The 16,506-nt window shown below is 41.2% G+C and overlaps 1 protein-coding gene across 2 annotated transcripts in view; it reads right to left on the bottom strand.

Annotated features, from left to right (window-relative positions):
• The window catches only part of C8B (complement C8 beta chain), a 32,135-nt gene extending 24,861 nt beyond the window's left edge, over positions 1-7,274 (bottom strand). The window contains exons 1-4 of one of the 2 annotated variants that reach the window (XM_039486411.1): positions 7,075-7,274; positions 4,233-4,389; positions 2,538-2,679; positions 722-863 (exon numbers count right to left, since the gene is read on the bottom strand). In XM_039486411.1, the coding sequence (XP_039342345.1) occupies positions 722-863; positions 2,538-2,679; positions 4,233-4,389; positions 7,075-7,166 (533 nt within the window). In that variant the 5' untranslated portion in view covers positions 7,167-7,274. Of the gene's footprint in view, positions 1-721; positions 864-2,537; positions 2,680-4,232; positions 4,390-6,942; positions 6,993-7,074 lie in introns of those variants that run through there. The other variant, XM_039486412.1, reaches the window with a different exon arrangement.
• Between the last annotated feature and the right edge of the window lie 9,232 nt (positions 7,275-16,506).

Here is a 16,506-nt window from a genome sequence, read left to right as displayed (position 1 = left end):
TTTGATGCAGGCCACTCTATAATATAATCATGATTCAATTTCCTTTTCAAGTATCAACATCCCCACCCAGCGTTTTATTTCAGAGCCAGATTTTAAAATAGGCATCATCCCAGCCTCCTGGAGCCCAAGCAAAATTTGTCATACACACAGAGTAGTTATCAGGCCACACTCTGTTCTCGATTGCGCCCATGTAAATCTGGAGTATCCATGATTTCTCATGTGTCCAATGGTTTAAATAACAATTATCTGTAGAGATTTTAGAAGGGTTGTCATTCACTACCTACTCACCCAGCTTTGGCACAATTGGCACATTTCCAGAAGAAAATCAGTGAACACACTAGCCTGCAGCTCCCTTGACATGCCTACTGGCAAGCTAACTACCTATGCCATGTGGAGCATTACAACCAATTCATTTAGCGTGTTCACTGCACACACTGATTTTTTTTGTCTCAGTGATTGTTATTTACTAAAGTTCTGATGAAAACCCTTTTGGGTCAATATGAATTTTTCCAGTGGGCTTTGCATCAGGACCCAAGACATGTCAATTTTTACAACATTTACAGTTCAATATTTAGCAAGTCTGAGACTACATCAACATATTTTCCTTATTTGAAAAAGAAGTGCAGGGAACTTTAACCATTTCAGGTTACTATATGTCTCCATTCTCAAGTCATGTAATTAAATTTGCTATGTTTGGTTTATTCAAAGGATGCCTACTTACCCTCTTGCCAGATTCTCTATTCCCCAGTATTGCTCCATCTTCTGGTTGCATTTTCTATACACCTTTTTACAGTTTTTTTCATCCGACTGATCCCCACAGTCATCATCTCCATTGCAAAGCAACCTCCGTGTAATGCATCTTCCTAAGAGGCAACATTGAAATTGCTTAATTAAGAAGTCCTTTATCATTTTATTATTAAAAACTATAAAGCCACAGTGGTTGCCCCATAAAGGTTATAAACTTAGAGATTACAGCATGTTGGTTAGAGCTGGTGGGAAAATATTTCCTCATCCCCTAGACATTTCTACTTTTCATTTAAAAAAAGTCTGAAAACTGCCAAAAAGTGTAAAATGGATACAAGCTGAAAAAAAGTTAAGTTTGTTTGTTTTTCCAGTGGAAAAATCAAACCCTTTTGATTAGGGCAGAAATTTTCTGCAAAAATTTTTGTTTGGTAAAAATCCAATTTTCTTTTGAAAAAAAAAAGCCCTTGGAAATTTTTCCACCGGCCCTAATAATAAGTAATTATAATAATTTTCTTGTGTAGATGATTGATTACAAGAACAAATAACTTGAAATTCCAATGAACAGGATTAATGAATATGAGAGAGGAGCATACTGGTAACACATTCTTAATAAGGGAAATAATAGACATGAAGGCTGCGTGTCTCTCATGTCTTTTATTATTAGAATTGCTCTACAGAGACCTCAAAACAATTCTGTGAATCAAGGCAGAAGGAACAGTTTTGTTTTCTCATGCTGTGTTCTCCATCCATAATAAGATCCCTACAACTGAGATGTTAATGAATTATATAAAAATAATACCTCACTCTTATATGGTGCTTTTCATCAGTAGACCTTTAAACACTTCACAATCTTTGATGTATTTATTCTCACAACGCTCCTGTGAGCTAGGGAAGTGCTATTATTCTCATTTTACCAAAGGGGAACTGAGGCACAGAAAGGCTAGATGTTTGGTCTGACCAAATCAAAAACATTTCAGTTTTTCATTTTGCCAAGAAAAAACAAATAATTGTTATTTCCAGTCAGCCGAACTGAAAACCGAACCGAACCGAAAACTCCACCAGTTCCTCTAATGTGATTGTGAAAACTAATGAATGCTACAGAACAGTAATTTATGTGGGGTAGGCAGAACTGTCACCACTACAACAACAAATCCATATAAAGCTTTTTTCCTTATGATCTCAGGTACATGCCAAAATCATGGGCACATATTTTTCTGCCACTATCTGACTTTTTGAACCAGTTTTGTGGCAGCTTTTATTATTAAGACTGTTTTTAAATTTCCTACTTTCCAAAACAACTGGATTATAAAGAGACTGGCAGACTGGAACGTGGCCTACATTCCAGTTAAAATCAGTCATTTGCAAATGTGATATAAGTGCTGATATACTTTGGGCCTCATCCTGGCATACTTTTACTCAGGCAAACCCCATAAAAAAGTTCTGTCATCAATTTCAACAGGAGCAGGAGCGTCCCCTAGAATCATAGAATATCAGGGTTGGAAGGGACCTCAGGAGGTCATCTAGTCCAATCCCCTGCTCAAAGCAGGACCAACACCAACTAAATCACCCCAGCCAAGGCTTTATCAAGCCAGGCCTTAAAAACCTCTAAGGAAGGAGATTCCACCACCTTCCTAGATAACCCATTCCAGTGCTTCACCACCCTCCTAGTGAAAAAGTTTTTCCTAATATCCAACCTAAACCTCCCTCACTGCATTTTGAGACCATTGCTCCTTGTTCTGTCATCTGCCACCCCTGAGAACAGCCTAGCTCCAGCCTCTAATTCAAATACTTACCTGTAATCGTACATACAAAGCCTTCACATCTAACTTTATTTCTGCAAGGACTGTTTGTAACACAATCTTCTGTTTCTTTGTCAGAATAGTCACACGGGTCTCCATTGAACTGAGAAGGCCGTTCCACCTGGGCAAATCTGTACTGTAATGACACAGAAAACATTTACTCCTCTGTGTAGAATGCATGAATTTTATGGATCCTAAATTAAAATACGAATTTCTTGTATTGAGACATATTTGCTATAGAGTAACACCAAGAAAAATAGTAAATATGGCAGAATTTTGATTTTCTTGCAATGGACCTAATTTAAAAAATAATTTGGGGTAGTTTTCATTTTATTAAACAAGATTTTCCACACTTAGTACTGATGGAGTAAAAAATGTGGTTTTTAGCTTGTCATTAAGATAGATTTTGTTCAAATAGGACTAATTGCTCGGAGTGGGAAAAAATAAGGAAGGGTTCAATGGCATTTCCCTTCTTTCAATTAGAGTTGGTAATGACACCTCTGGTTATTCTCTGTACCTGTGTATTTACTAAACCTTCCACACCATTATTGATATTTTCCTGATAACACCCCTGTGAGGTAATTCTCTGATCCATTCAATAGATTATCCTTCTGCCCCTTTTCCATTTCCTAGACAAACTCATAACTGAGAGTCTTCACTCCTTATACAGCTGGAGCATCATTACTCCGATTGCAAAGGGCTGAAGCAAGACTGACGTGGGATAACCATTCTAAGAATGGTTATCTTAACCTGTTAACAAGTGGTCTTGTGCACTGTTTAAAATAACGGGATTTTTGACATTGACTTCATTAGGAACAGGATCTTAATTTGAAGATGTTCCATATATAGAAAATGCTCAATGGCAGGTAATGAAAAGGGTCTCCCAGTCCTGTGAGGTGTTGCGTGCCCTCAATTCCCATTCAAATCCAGAGTTGCTGAAGGTGCTTAGCAACTTGCAGGAGTCCTGCGGACACTGGCCTTATGTGTGAATGCTCCTGCCAAAGGACTATGATCATTTGTTACATTTTATACAAGACAGGGAAAATTAACCGCCTGTTCCTACACTCCCTTACTGAAGCAAATTTCCAAGGAAGTCAATGGGAGCTATGTTTAGATAAAGAATTGCGAGACTGAGCCGACAAAGTTGAACCAGAATTCCAAAGCAAAGGGTTGCAAGCCCCACATGTCCCGGAAGACAGAAGCTGTGCTGCCGCGGACAGCTAAACATAGAAGCTGCCGCCGAATTGCTGCCGCCGCGGAAATGCGCGTGCTGCCCTAACGGTACACGGACTGCCCCCGCCGTCTGCGGCGGAAATTTGGTGCGCTGCTTGGGGGCAAAAACCACAGGGACTGCCGCCCCCTGCAGCTTGCTGCCCCAAGCACCTGTTTGGAATGCTGGTGCCTGGAGCCAGTCCTGAGGCCTAGATGTGCACTTAAACCACAGGAGGTCTTTTGTGATGCTTCAGCGGTATGTAGGTCTTGTGCTGGACCCTGGACGCCTTGAATGAGGTGAATACATATCTAACTGCATTGCCCATGCAGATATTCCCTGTAGGAGACTTGAGGAGCCACAGGCCAGAAAAAGTGACTCCATCACTGAGTTTTTGCAGAGGCAATATTATGAAAGACTGTCTTGCCTTTCATTCTCTCTTATTTCTTATGCTTCATATTAAGATCATAGATACTCACTCTTTTCTTTTGACAGGGGTCACAGGTGCTCCATGGTGACCAGCTGGAAAGCACACAATCAATCGGCTGCGGAGGGTTGCTTACTGATCGGGCCCATCTGCCTTTGGCTAGGCTCATGTTGACTTCATTTAGCCGAAGAAGAGGTTCCCTTTCACCACTAAATGTTCACAATGAATAAGAACTTGAGTGTGTAGGATTGCAAAGCTAGGAGAATGGAACAGAGGCTGTGTGTGTGTGTCTCTCTCTCTCTCCACACACTAAAACAATCCCTTTGTTGTGCTCCACTAAAACTCTTTCATGCAAAATACAGAGTTAGCTATCAATCTTACACCGGGTGTGCAACTGTGCAGCTCCTGATTTACACTGTTATAACTGAGAGCAGAATCAGGACCATAATGTTTTAATTTGAGTGTCAAAGGTTATGGTATTATTTAAATGTAAAACATCATATGCCCATCACCAGGGTCTCAAACAAGGTCATTAATGATACAATCACAACTTGACAAAAATCCTGCAGCTGGATCGTAACTGTAAACACCATGGACTTTCCTAAAGAATCAGCAAAAAATTGATTTTGTAGCAGACTTGTTTATCTAAAGCCCGGACAAAATTCTACTGGAAACTGCATGGATTGCTTAAAGCAACAGGAGTGCCTGTTGCTGATGGTCCTTAGAGCAGCTTTTACTGTACCTTCCATTTGTGGGAAATGTTGGTATCTTTTTTAGCAAAAATATGTGTGCCTCAGTTTCCCCACTCACTTTGATATTGTTAAGCACTGTGTGGGAATGGGTTAGTTTCCCTCCTGGGACAGAAGAATCAGAAATGCAGTGACTGGGTAGGAGCCAAGTAGGCAGGTCAGTGTGGGTAAGAATATGTCATCATATGAACGGAGTTACCTTGCAGATACAATAGAAGACCATTAACTTTTAAAGACTGCCAGCCCAGGGGGGGCAGAACATGAAATGGTGTGACTGGAGCTTGAACCAAAGAACTGAGGTGGGAGCAGACTGCAGTGAGAATCCTGCTGTCCAGCTGATGGGGCCAGAGAGGTGCGTGTGTCAATCCTGGACATTTGGGCACGAGAGAGTTTGGGCTGCCACCCTGCACATGCACGTAGGCTTTGCTTTTCCGTTCTATTCTGATAACACTAGTTACTGAATTCCAGTTGTCTAATAAAAGGTGTCTTGTTAGGAAACATCTGTCCTGAGTCACAGCAAACATCTGCTGGTTGCACAGCTCCCAAGAGGGTAAGTCTCCAACAGGGGCCAAGCTCTTTAAGACCTGTTAAAGGAGTCAGGGTGAGAAACAAAGCGCTGAAGTATGCGACCCAGTCAAAAGTGGAGGCCCAGGGCCTAGCATGAAGAAGGGTATACTCCCAAAGACTCTACGTTAAGGTCAGAGACTTGGCATGCCTTGTGGATCCATGACACCTACTAACAGCAAACTAAAAATCCCTGTCTTTCTATCGGTAATTTGAAAGGCTCAAGGACATCTGTACATTTATTCTCACCAGTGGCTTTAATTACAAAACAGATTAAATAAATTCATTTTACCATGGGTTAATCAAAGAGTCAGTCAACCAAGATGACGATTTAGATAAATAATGCAGAATATTTGTAGTTGCTGGTGGTGATTTGTTAAAAATTCCAATCACGTCTCTTGGAGAGGTGCTGAGACAAAGTCTGCTCATTGTGATACTGCTGTGAATCCTCATTGACTTCACTACACTGGCTTGACACTGGTGTCTCTGAGAGCAGCATTTTACCCATACAGCATAAATCTTTTTTAACTATGAAGAGTGGTTTTAAACTAATATGTGTAGCCAAGGGTACACTGCACTTTCTCAACTATGGGTTAAAGAGAATGTGCCTTTTTTTGTGTGTAAAGAACATTGCAAAGGACTTTTAATTCTAAAATGTAGAGCTCAATTTTGTCTTGAAGGCTTAAGCCCTGATTTGGGGTGGATTGACAACTGCCCCCCCCCACACACACAATAGTTCCAGGAACTCCCAGGGAGCACAGTAATTGTATCCTCTCTCCTAGGCGTTTCTATTTCCTGCAGAGCTTACCAATGCCGTTCCCTAAAGGCCAGAGGGCCTGGGGGGTGGGGGTTGAGGTTAGACACCTCCTCCTCACAACCCATCATCAATAAGCAAATTGCCCCATCAGTGCCCCCAGCCTCCACCAGCACAAGGAATGCAAAAAAATGTAAGCTGTGAGCGTAGACCCTCCTGTATAGCAGATTGTTCTTAATATTGTGCATTCAATATCACATGTAAAAAAGGAAGTGGGGAAAATGATCAGACAACTATGTAGTCCAGGAGTTGGGTTTTGTTTATACGAAATGAGGACCAAAAGGCATTAGACCAGTTGAGACATTTAGGATCATAGTAGCTAGGTAAAGGAAAGACCTCTTATATGATCCAGTACTCCCTCCCCCGGGAAGTACCAATTATAGTCAGATAGTAGAAGAGCTATCAAATATTAGCCAAAATTAATTTTCTTTTGACCCCTAAATCAAGCTGAACTCTAATAATCCTCAAAATGCCCTTGTGAGGTACACACAGTAAGTAACTGCACTGCAAACAATTTTTCACTTCATCACAACACGACTATAACATTTTGGCATATAAGATTTATCAGACTGGATTACTTTTTTCAAGCCAGTCATTTCATAATATGCTCATTTTAAAACAGTGCCTTTTCTTACTTCAGTAGAAACTCCAAAACAGCTTCAGATGACATTCCTTATTCACCATAAAAGGAAAAGCAGACGGTCAGTGTTACATTTCATTATCTAGCATGTCATTGCATGGATATTTATTTAAGAACATTCACTTACCTAAAGCAATGCACAGTTAGGAAGCCCAGTACTTCACAAAACAGGAACAGTTTCACTGGGTACAAGAGAAGTATAGTATGCGATATGCTCATGATTCTAAGGTAATATCAGCAAATATCACTGGCAATCTAAACCACCAGAACTCCAGTTCTGCCTTCTATTGGATCTGAAAGTGGTTCAAGCAGCAAAGGGTAAATTAGCCGATCTTTTGTTTACCATGTAGAAAAACTATGACCCACCTCCTGACAAATTCACATGACAACCTTTATAGTTGCTAGCACACAGGAAGTTCTGAAAACTCTGTTGAAGGATGTCGGAGAAAATAAAAATCAGCTTAGGAGCAATTTACATTTCCCCTTCATTTGTTTTAAGAACAGGAGTAATGGGGCACCTTAGAGACTAACAAATTTATTTGAGCATAAGCTTTGTTATGTTTCCTTAGGGCATTGCTGAAAAAATAAATATTTCACCAATAAAGTCACATATTTAAAATCTTGGCTCAGAAAACAGTCAATGAGAAGTGACACGCAAGTTAAAAATCTGGTGACTAGGAGAAGGGATGATTGGAAAAATACTTAAAAAAACCCCAACCTATCCATTTGTTGTTGCAAAGGAATGAGAGAGACAAAGCATGGACAGGTTTCTCCTTAATTCTGCAGTGAAACTTTCCATTCCACAGACAACAGACCAGTTCCTGAGAGTTGCGGACACCTCACTGGGAGTTAGACGTGTTTGGCCCTGCTTCAGGTTTGGGCCCAGGCCACTTGCTGAGTAAAGATTGCAGCATCCGACCCAATGATCATGCCTTTCTAAAGGAGAGCCTCTAGTTCTATGGAAATTGGCTCAGATAACTATAGGGGTCCCTTCTAGCCTTAAAATGTATGAATCATCTTGTAGTACATGGAACTTGCCTTTTTCCTCATGATTTCTAAGGTTTTACAATGGCTAGGCAAGAGGTGACCTGGGGATAGTATTTATTATGCATAATGGGTTCCCTTTTACTCTTACCATACTCTCCCACATCTCTTCCCCTCCTTGTGTAGACTGGGCTCTCTCGGGCAGGGATGGTCTTAGTTACGTGTTTGCATAGCACCCCGGTTGACAGAATTGCTGGTTCTGTTTGTTCATGTTTGGCGGCCATCTGGGTGGAATTTAAAGATGCCCTGGGATTCTCATAAAATATGGGAATGGCCCCATGGTCCTGGTGAACATCCCCTCTCTTAATAAAATAGATCCCAGCACTGAAGGGATGGATCCTTCTAGGCACTGCTGAACTCCACCTAAGAAGTACTGAGCACCCTCAATTCTCACTGATTTCAAAACAGAGTTCAGGGTGCTCAATAACTTGCAGATTTTGTTCCTAAGGCAGCACATGAGCGACGTCTGTGTGCAAAACAGCTGTTGCAGTGGCCTACATAGTCACTTTGGTACTTTGTCTGGGAGCACAATGTAATAAAATCTCATTCTGTGGGCAAGTTAGTAATAGCAAAGTAAGGGAGGTGTCATTTGAGTTGTAAAAATCTACAGAATCATAAATTTCAATGGTTTTCCCCTCTGTGGCATGAAAGGGGGAAAACGCTAGGCACCAGCTTTAGGTCCTCTGGTCGATGGAAATTTTGAAAATATACCATCAGAAATGGGTGAAGAGTTGGATATCATTTGAAAGCCCTTTCTCCCACGGACACGATGATACCAAACAAGAGATGCCTAGAACAATTATATAGATACATATTCGAAAAAATATTTACAAATCAACTTTTTAAATTATACTTTAAAACAGGGATGCATGTCTGACATAAAAAAAAAGACACTGATATTTGGTAATCCTAAAGAAGTTAGCCTTGACGTGTAGGATGGAAAACATTTACTCATCAAGTCATCATCAGTGTCATCTCCTTCCAGGGTGCCACTGCTAGGCACATTGTCACAGTCTTCCTCCTCCATGCCGCACTTGCACATCTCTGTACACGGCAGGCTGCTAGCCAAATATTTGCAGGTTGCTGAGCATCTGGTCTTTCCACATGAGCATTTGATTACCTGTAGGACTGATTCAGGAGCGCATGGTATTTCACATGTAACTGGTGTGATCAGTCCACCCTCCAAGAACCATCCATATCTGACAGGGGAGGGTAGTTTTGGATGCACTCAACCATCCTGGAGCCATTCTATTGCTTGGTAATTTACCCTCTTGCTAGAAGGTATAAATGCATTTCTTGTTGGTGGCAACTTTTCTCTGTTTGTCTGCTTCTTGGAAAATGTAGCTGTGCAAGTGTCATAATGTTGGTCTTCAAATAGTAAACTTGGTGTAGGTACACCTCCATTGCATTTATGACCAAATCATTGTCTAGCTCAACCATTCCAAGCACTTTCAGAGCAAGGAGAGAGTCTTCAGAGGCTGACTCAAATGCCTTCCAGTAAGGTAATTTGATCTTTCCAGCCGACCTTCCAGTAGGGTCCCATCCTGAAAGGATGTGGAAACCTCGCAATGCGGTGACTTTTAATGGTCTGAGTGATAAGAACACATCTCTGAGGGATATACAGCAATTCTGTTCTCTAGCAGCAGTCACAAAAATGGAATCTTGCGGAAGTCTGGGGTAACGTCTCACAGAGAGAGCTAGAACATCTGTGTCTTGTTCAAAAATCCAGAGTTCGGTAGAAACTCTCTCTCTGTGGCAAATATGAAGAAACTTCACTGAACAGTGCAAGGCAGCAGCTCACCAAAAGTCTTCAAGCAATTCTTTGCATGCAGTACAATTTTTTCAGGTTTGGCGTCAGTTATGGATCCCTGAAATGTCCATCTATTGCAGGACAAAATGGTTCTCCATACAAATTTAGTAGCTGCAAATGGAGTCTTCATATTGCTGTTGCCATCAGTGCTTTCTTCTGCTTTTGATAGTGCCACATCTTTTGCCGCTTTTAAGGATATGTGCTGTGATTCATTTCTGCACATAGGATTGCTGAAAACTATCCATATCCCACAGTTCATTTTCAGTATGTGTGACTGACTGGGCCATGGGTGGTCAGGCCTAGTGGTTGAAACATGAGTTTGGCCTACCGCTTAGAGATGGGTCCAGGGGGACAGAGTCCATGAATGAGCCAAGGCTCAGCACTCGCGGCACAGGAATTGAATGCCAGAGCCAGAGGGTAATATGAGTCTTGGGCCAGAAGTGGAGCCAAGGATCAGTACCGGAGGAACAGAAGCTAAATGCTGGAGCTGGAGGGTAACCAGAGTCATAGGCCAAAGGATCGAATCCAGAACTCAGAAGCCAGAGAGGAACAGGGGCTGGCACCAGAGCGGAAGGTAGGTGGAGTAGGAGCAGGTTTGAAAACAAGGATGGGAACCAGGCAGGAACATGGACTGGAAGTAGATTGGAACAGGGCAGATGCAGGGATTAGAAGCAGGAACAGGCAAGAACAGATGTGAGCATGGTAAACATTGAGCTGCCACCGATCTGCTGTGGGTGCCAGACTCAGAAGCAGGGCTGCTAAACCAACAACCAATCAGATGCTGTGGCTACTCTGTCACTTCCTAGGCAGTGCCAGTAGGCTCACTGGTTACCCAGCAGCGAAGTTACTCAGGGAGCAGGCCAGCAGCTGATCCTAGCTGGTCTGGCCCCTGACAAGTGTTTTAAAAGCCTTCCTGCTAAGTGTGTGTTCCTTTTCAATCCCATTCAAAGCATGTATTTCTCTGTACTTAGCCTTTGCTTCAGCCATCGCCACCACTTTTCCATCCATTAGAGCCTCCGTGAAGCAATTTATGAACTCCAGCTGAGTTGCAGTTTTCAGTAGTAAAACCTGTATTTGTTTCTGTTACCTTTTGCCGCAACACGATATATATTTTTTATGCAGCACTCAATATCATAAGCGTGGGTGACTTTTGGGTCAATAAACCCACTTTGCAAGCAACGTTCTCACTAAGAATGACTGCTTCATACACTTTCTCACCTTCTCATGTTGAAACTGTGCTTAATGCATGCCTTCGGGCTTCCGGCGTATCACAAAAGCAGGTGTTCTTCTCAAAACACATGCCATGAGCCCTACCATAAGGCAAGTCTCGCACTTGTCCCAACATCTTCAACTTTTTCCTGATGCTTGATTTACATTCTCTCCAACCTTGCCAAATTCAGCTAATGGGTGCACTTCTTATAGCATGTACGGTGCCACCAAGCATTGTGTTCAACCAGACCCTCTGTGATGGTATTCACCAAAGATTCAACTACTAGTCCTCTACCCACTGATGTCTAAAAATGATCCAGACCAAAGTGAAAACAAGGATTTTGTAATAAATTACTTTGGGATTGCAATGAGTTATGTTATGTTATGTAATGTAATGTATGTTATGGACCTGTGTGCATAACACTTGCGGATGGATTCCAGTCAATTTCTGGCTGGATGTTGATGTCTTAATGGTACCTCATTACAGCTGTTTGGCATAATAAACAAAGATGATAATCAATACCACTGAACCGCTTTTTTGCCGATGATGGCAAATCAACTCGCAGCACTCCCTTCCATTTACAGAAATCTGTATCAGGTATTCTGTTCTGAGCATTAACTGATATAACACATTACTGTCAGTTGTGAGGGCTGCATGTTTGACATGCCTGTGTTAAAGTATAATTAAAAACATTGATTTCTAAATATTTTCTCAAATAAATAGCTACATAATTGTCCCAGGAGTCTCATGTTTGGTACTATTGTGTTTGCGAGAGAAAGGGCTTTTGAATGAGGCTCAACTTGACCCATTTCCGGTGAGGCTGTGTTGTCAACATTTCCCCCAAGTGGAGGACCTGCAGTTGGGGGTGGGGTGAAGTAGCAAGTACCCCCCACTATGCTGCAGAGGATGACACCATTGACACTATGATTCTGTAGCTTATTACAAATCATACGATACCTCTCTTACCTTTCTATCAATAACTTGCCCACAGAATTATACATGCTCTCAGACAAACTGGCATGAACTACAATAAATGGTAAAGGAGGAGGAATGATTGGGCGCTGGATGGAGACTCAGGAGATCTTGATTCAATGCCTTGCTCTGCCATAGACTTCTTGGGAGACCTGAAACAAGACCCAGAGGGCCAGATTTTCATATGCCACTCTACAGCTCTAGTGTAAGCATCAACGTTAATGGCTAGACTTACTTCAGCTCCCATTTTGGTGCCTAAATGGGAGCTTATTGTCTATTGTAAGCTCTTTAAAACAGACTGTGTCTCACTATGCCTATGTACACATAAGACACACCCAGGGCACAAAGGGGTCTCTGATCTTGGTTTGGGCTTCTAGGCATTATTGTCATACAAATACTAAATAATACTGGTAAAGTGCTTTGGCTCGTCTGTGAATGAAAGGTGTCCTATAAAAATTAAGCACATCAATTCTAACAATACAAACCATAGTTAAAACTAAAATATAGCCTCAGTTTAGTGGACTGGTCAAGAATTATTCCTTTTCTTTTGGTTCTCCAGTTACTATTCAGCCATGCATCTGAAGCAATCAGCTTCTGCATCTTTAGAGCAAAGCAACTTAATGTTAATGATTTAACACAGAACAAGCAAAATGTCAATTGATTCTTTATGGGAAATGCTCATGAAAATCTGTGGTTATGTTAGCCATTTTTAACCTAATATCACTGAGCATGGAGACAATGATTAACTGCTCTTTCATCTCTATATATGGAGAACAAACAATTAGGAAAGATGGTCTGGGCTGTTCAAAGTTTTATATCTGCTTCAAATTATGCTGCCTCAATATAAAACAATGTTGTGTCTATCAGATGCAGCTGACTCAACCTTTGATACGATCGATTTGGTTGTTAATCATTGGTGCACAGATAAACCCCATTGCGTACATCTTGAATACTGCGCACAGATGTGGTCTCCTCATCTCAAAAAAGATATACTGGCACTAGAAAAGGTTCAGAAAAGGGCAACTAAAATGATTAGGGGTTTGGAATGGGTCCCATATGAGGAGAGATTAAAGAGGCTAGGACTTTTCAGCTTGGAAAAGAGGAGACTAAAGGGGGATATGATAAAGGTATATAAAATCATGAGTGATGTGGAGAAAGTAAATAAGGAAAAGTTATTTACTTATTCCCATAATAGAAGAATTAGGGGTCACTAAATTAAATTAATGGGCAGCAGGTTTAAAACAAGTAAAAGGAAGCTCTTCTTCACGCAGCGCACAGTCAACTTGTGGAACTCCTTGCCTGAGGAGGTTGTGAAGGCTAGGACTATAACAGCGTTTAAAAGAGAACTCGATAAATTCATGGAGGTTAAGTCCATTAACGGCTATTAGGCAGGATGGATAAGGAATGGTGTCCCTAGACTCTGTCAGAGGGTGGAGATGGATGGCAGGAGAGATCACTTGATCATTACCTATTAGGTTCACTCCCTCTGGGGCATCTGGCATTGGCCACTGTCGGTAGACGGGATACTGGGCTAGATGGACCTTTGGTCTGACCCAGTATGGCCATTTTTATGTTCTTATGTACAGGAAAGACCTCTCGGTGTGGGGATCTGTGTCAGGGAAGGCAGTATACTGTTTAGCAATAACCATACCAGAGCCAAGATTACAGACATAAGACATGCAATGTATACTCTAAAACCAACAATCTAGTGCAGAGTAATCTGCAGGTTAACCACATTTGAGTTACTGGATTAACAGATAGACGGGGTGGTATTAATCAGAAAGAGACAGAGGTACCCACGTGCTGGCGTTCGCCATACACCACCACATTCTCCAAAGTGGACTGCAAAATCAGGCACATACAATAAGAGATGGGCCTGAAATGCAAAATTCAGAGCTGGATCCTCTATATTTCAACTCCCCAAGTGACACCCCATTTCTTGCAGTGTGTTGGTTGGAATGTTATCTCCTAGCCATTTCCCACTTCCTGACTGCATTATTTTTGCAGTGTTGTTCCCTTCTGCACCACAGAAGATTTAGACAACAGTTAGCTGCCTATCTGTGTTAAGTCTCTGAGCATTTAACTCTGACAGAGTTGTAAGTTAATGGATGTAGATTTTGATGCATCTACAAATGGAAACTCACTCCTGTCCACTTAATTCACCAATGACTTCATTAACCTCAGCGTCTGAGGTTTCATGATGCTTGCAACCAATTCTTAGAGTTTGTAGAGTTCCCAAAACTAGTATGAGTAATTTAAACCCATAATTCTATCCAAAGGTGGTTCCATTTTTTAAATTGGCATGTTTTCCTGTCAAATGAAAGAGCTGTGATCTGTATTAGGGATAAAAGAGCCTTCCTTCTACAGGCTAGGTTGGCACTAACTGAAATCAGCACATGGAATGGATACGGTGGTTCCTCATTACCACTCTTTACTACACCTTTCACCCTCTTCTACAGGAGCAGAATAAAGAAAAAAAACAGTAATATTTGATATTAATAGGGGAGGTTTTTGACATTGATTTCAGTGGCTCTAGGATTGAGCCATGAGAACTTTCAAACCCATGATGCTCAAATGGGTTTGAAATTAGATGAAACTCATCCCTATTTTTAATCCAATACTGATTATCTCCAGCACTGGAAACCACACTCTAGTGCATCACTCACAAGTCTTTGTTCCTTACAGCAAGATTGATCTTCTATTATGATGCACGTATGAACATAAATACTTTAAGATAATGGGTTCAACTCTCTCTCTCCAGACACACACAGAGAAAAAGCTGAGAGTTTCACAATCTCATGACTCCAGGAATTGGGGCTTTTAAGAAAACCACCAAATTTAATCATTTCCCATATACTTGCCTATGGAACGGGCCTCTGACTGAGGCCACTGCTTAGTCAGCCTATTGTCCAGGGGATAAAAAGATTCCCCAGAGTTGTTCAGTTTGCCAGATCTTGGGTCATATGAAATCTTAAAGTGTCAGGAATCCCAGGAGTTCCTCAGACTCCGGGCTTCTGATTTTTTTAGTCGGCCCAAATACTAAGAAAATGGGTTTTTTTTCTTGCAATCAACAAGGCTCACCATTTAGCCCTAGTTTTTTCCTGCCCTTTACTTTCATGGATGTCTCTGAGTTTGAATGAACACTGATTTCCTCCTTGTGTAAGCTGGTATTGTTTCCTTTAAATTGTCTGTGATTTCCTTGCCTTGCTGGTAAGGGGAGCTCTGACAAATACAGATGGTACCTAGAGGGCTATGAAATGGGATTGAAAAGATAGCAAATAATATCAGATATTTAAAGATACTTTAAAAATTCTTCTCTTGCTGAAAACTACTTAAAGAGAGTATTTTAAGTCTATTATTCTTTTTGAGAGTTCTCTGGTCCTTAAGAGATTTTAGGCTTGATAGATGAACCACAAGGCAAACAGTTCCATTGAGATAAGACTATTTAGAGCTGTAAAAACTAATAGGTGGACAGTCGTTTCGCTAATGGACCTGATATTCCCTGTCTCCGGGAGGATGATTTCAGAAAGAGATAGGTTTTGTTACTAGTAATCAGGGAATCGAATCAGGCTATCTCCGCATATTTCTCATTGTCAGGTTGCTACATGTGGAGATGTATAATTCAGTTTCCACACACCTGACAGCAACCACAAGAAGAAAAAAAATACTTTTTTATCTTCTGAGCCAAGCCTTTTATTTATCCTAAGTTATTTATGAGACTTACTCCTTCTGCAGTCCTTTATACTTGAGTGCAGGGGACTGGACTAGAAGGCTTCTCCGAGTCCCTTCCAGTCCTACACTTCTATGATTCTATACAGAGCCTGATCTTGCAAATCCTTAATCATACTTCAGTAAGTCCTACTTAAATAAGGTCTACCCTTGGGAAGGTTTGTAGGACTGGCCCTACAATCAGGAAATCTGTACTGGTGGTATAGGAAAGCAATACCAAACCATAGCCAGTTCTTCACTGAGGTTCATGCAGAGCCCCATGGATTTCAACGGGGCTCTACAACGGCATCATCTCCATGATGAACCCAAATACTCTGCAGAGCAGGTAGTGTAGTGATACCATAAGGTTCAATACAAATACTTGTGAAAATGGCATCAGTGAAAAGAGTCACAAATGCCCAGGCTCAGAGATTCGTTCCAGAGATTTCTTCCAAACATTGCATTTGCTGGTAGCCAAAGAGACTTTTATTTTGTTCATTTACCCTGACATGTTTAGCATTTTGGTGGAGAGAAATAGTCACACAACATGGATTCAAACCTGCTCCATGGCTATTGGAGAGCAGGCATTCTCACTCACTCCTTTCTGATGGCGTTCTTCTAATTGCTAATGTCGTTTGCTAGAAAAGTAATACATATGAAATTGAATTACTTTGTAAAGGCCATAAGCCATGCAAAAGAAAGAAAGAAAGAAAGAAAGAAAGAAAGAAAGAAAGAAAAAGACAGTTCAGGAAGAGGACTTGCATGAGAAGCTATGTCATAGCATAGGAAAAAGAAGCAAATATCTCTAGCAACTG

The sequence above is a fragment of the Mauremys reevesii genome, linkage group 8 (assembly GCF_016161935.1).
Source record: "Mauremys reevesii isolate NIE-2019 linkage group 8, ASM1616193v1, whole genome shotgun sequence".
Taxonomy (NCBI): Eukaryota; Metazoa; Chordata; order Testudines; family Geoemydidae; genus Mauremys; species Mauremys reevesii.
The sequence above is the reverse complement of the archived record's forward strand: the minus strand, read 5'-3'. Positions and strand labels throughout refer to the sequence as shown.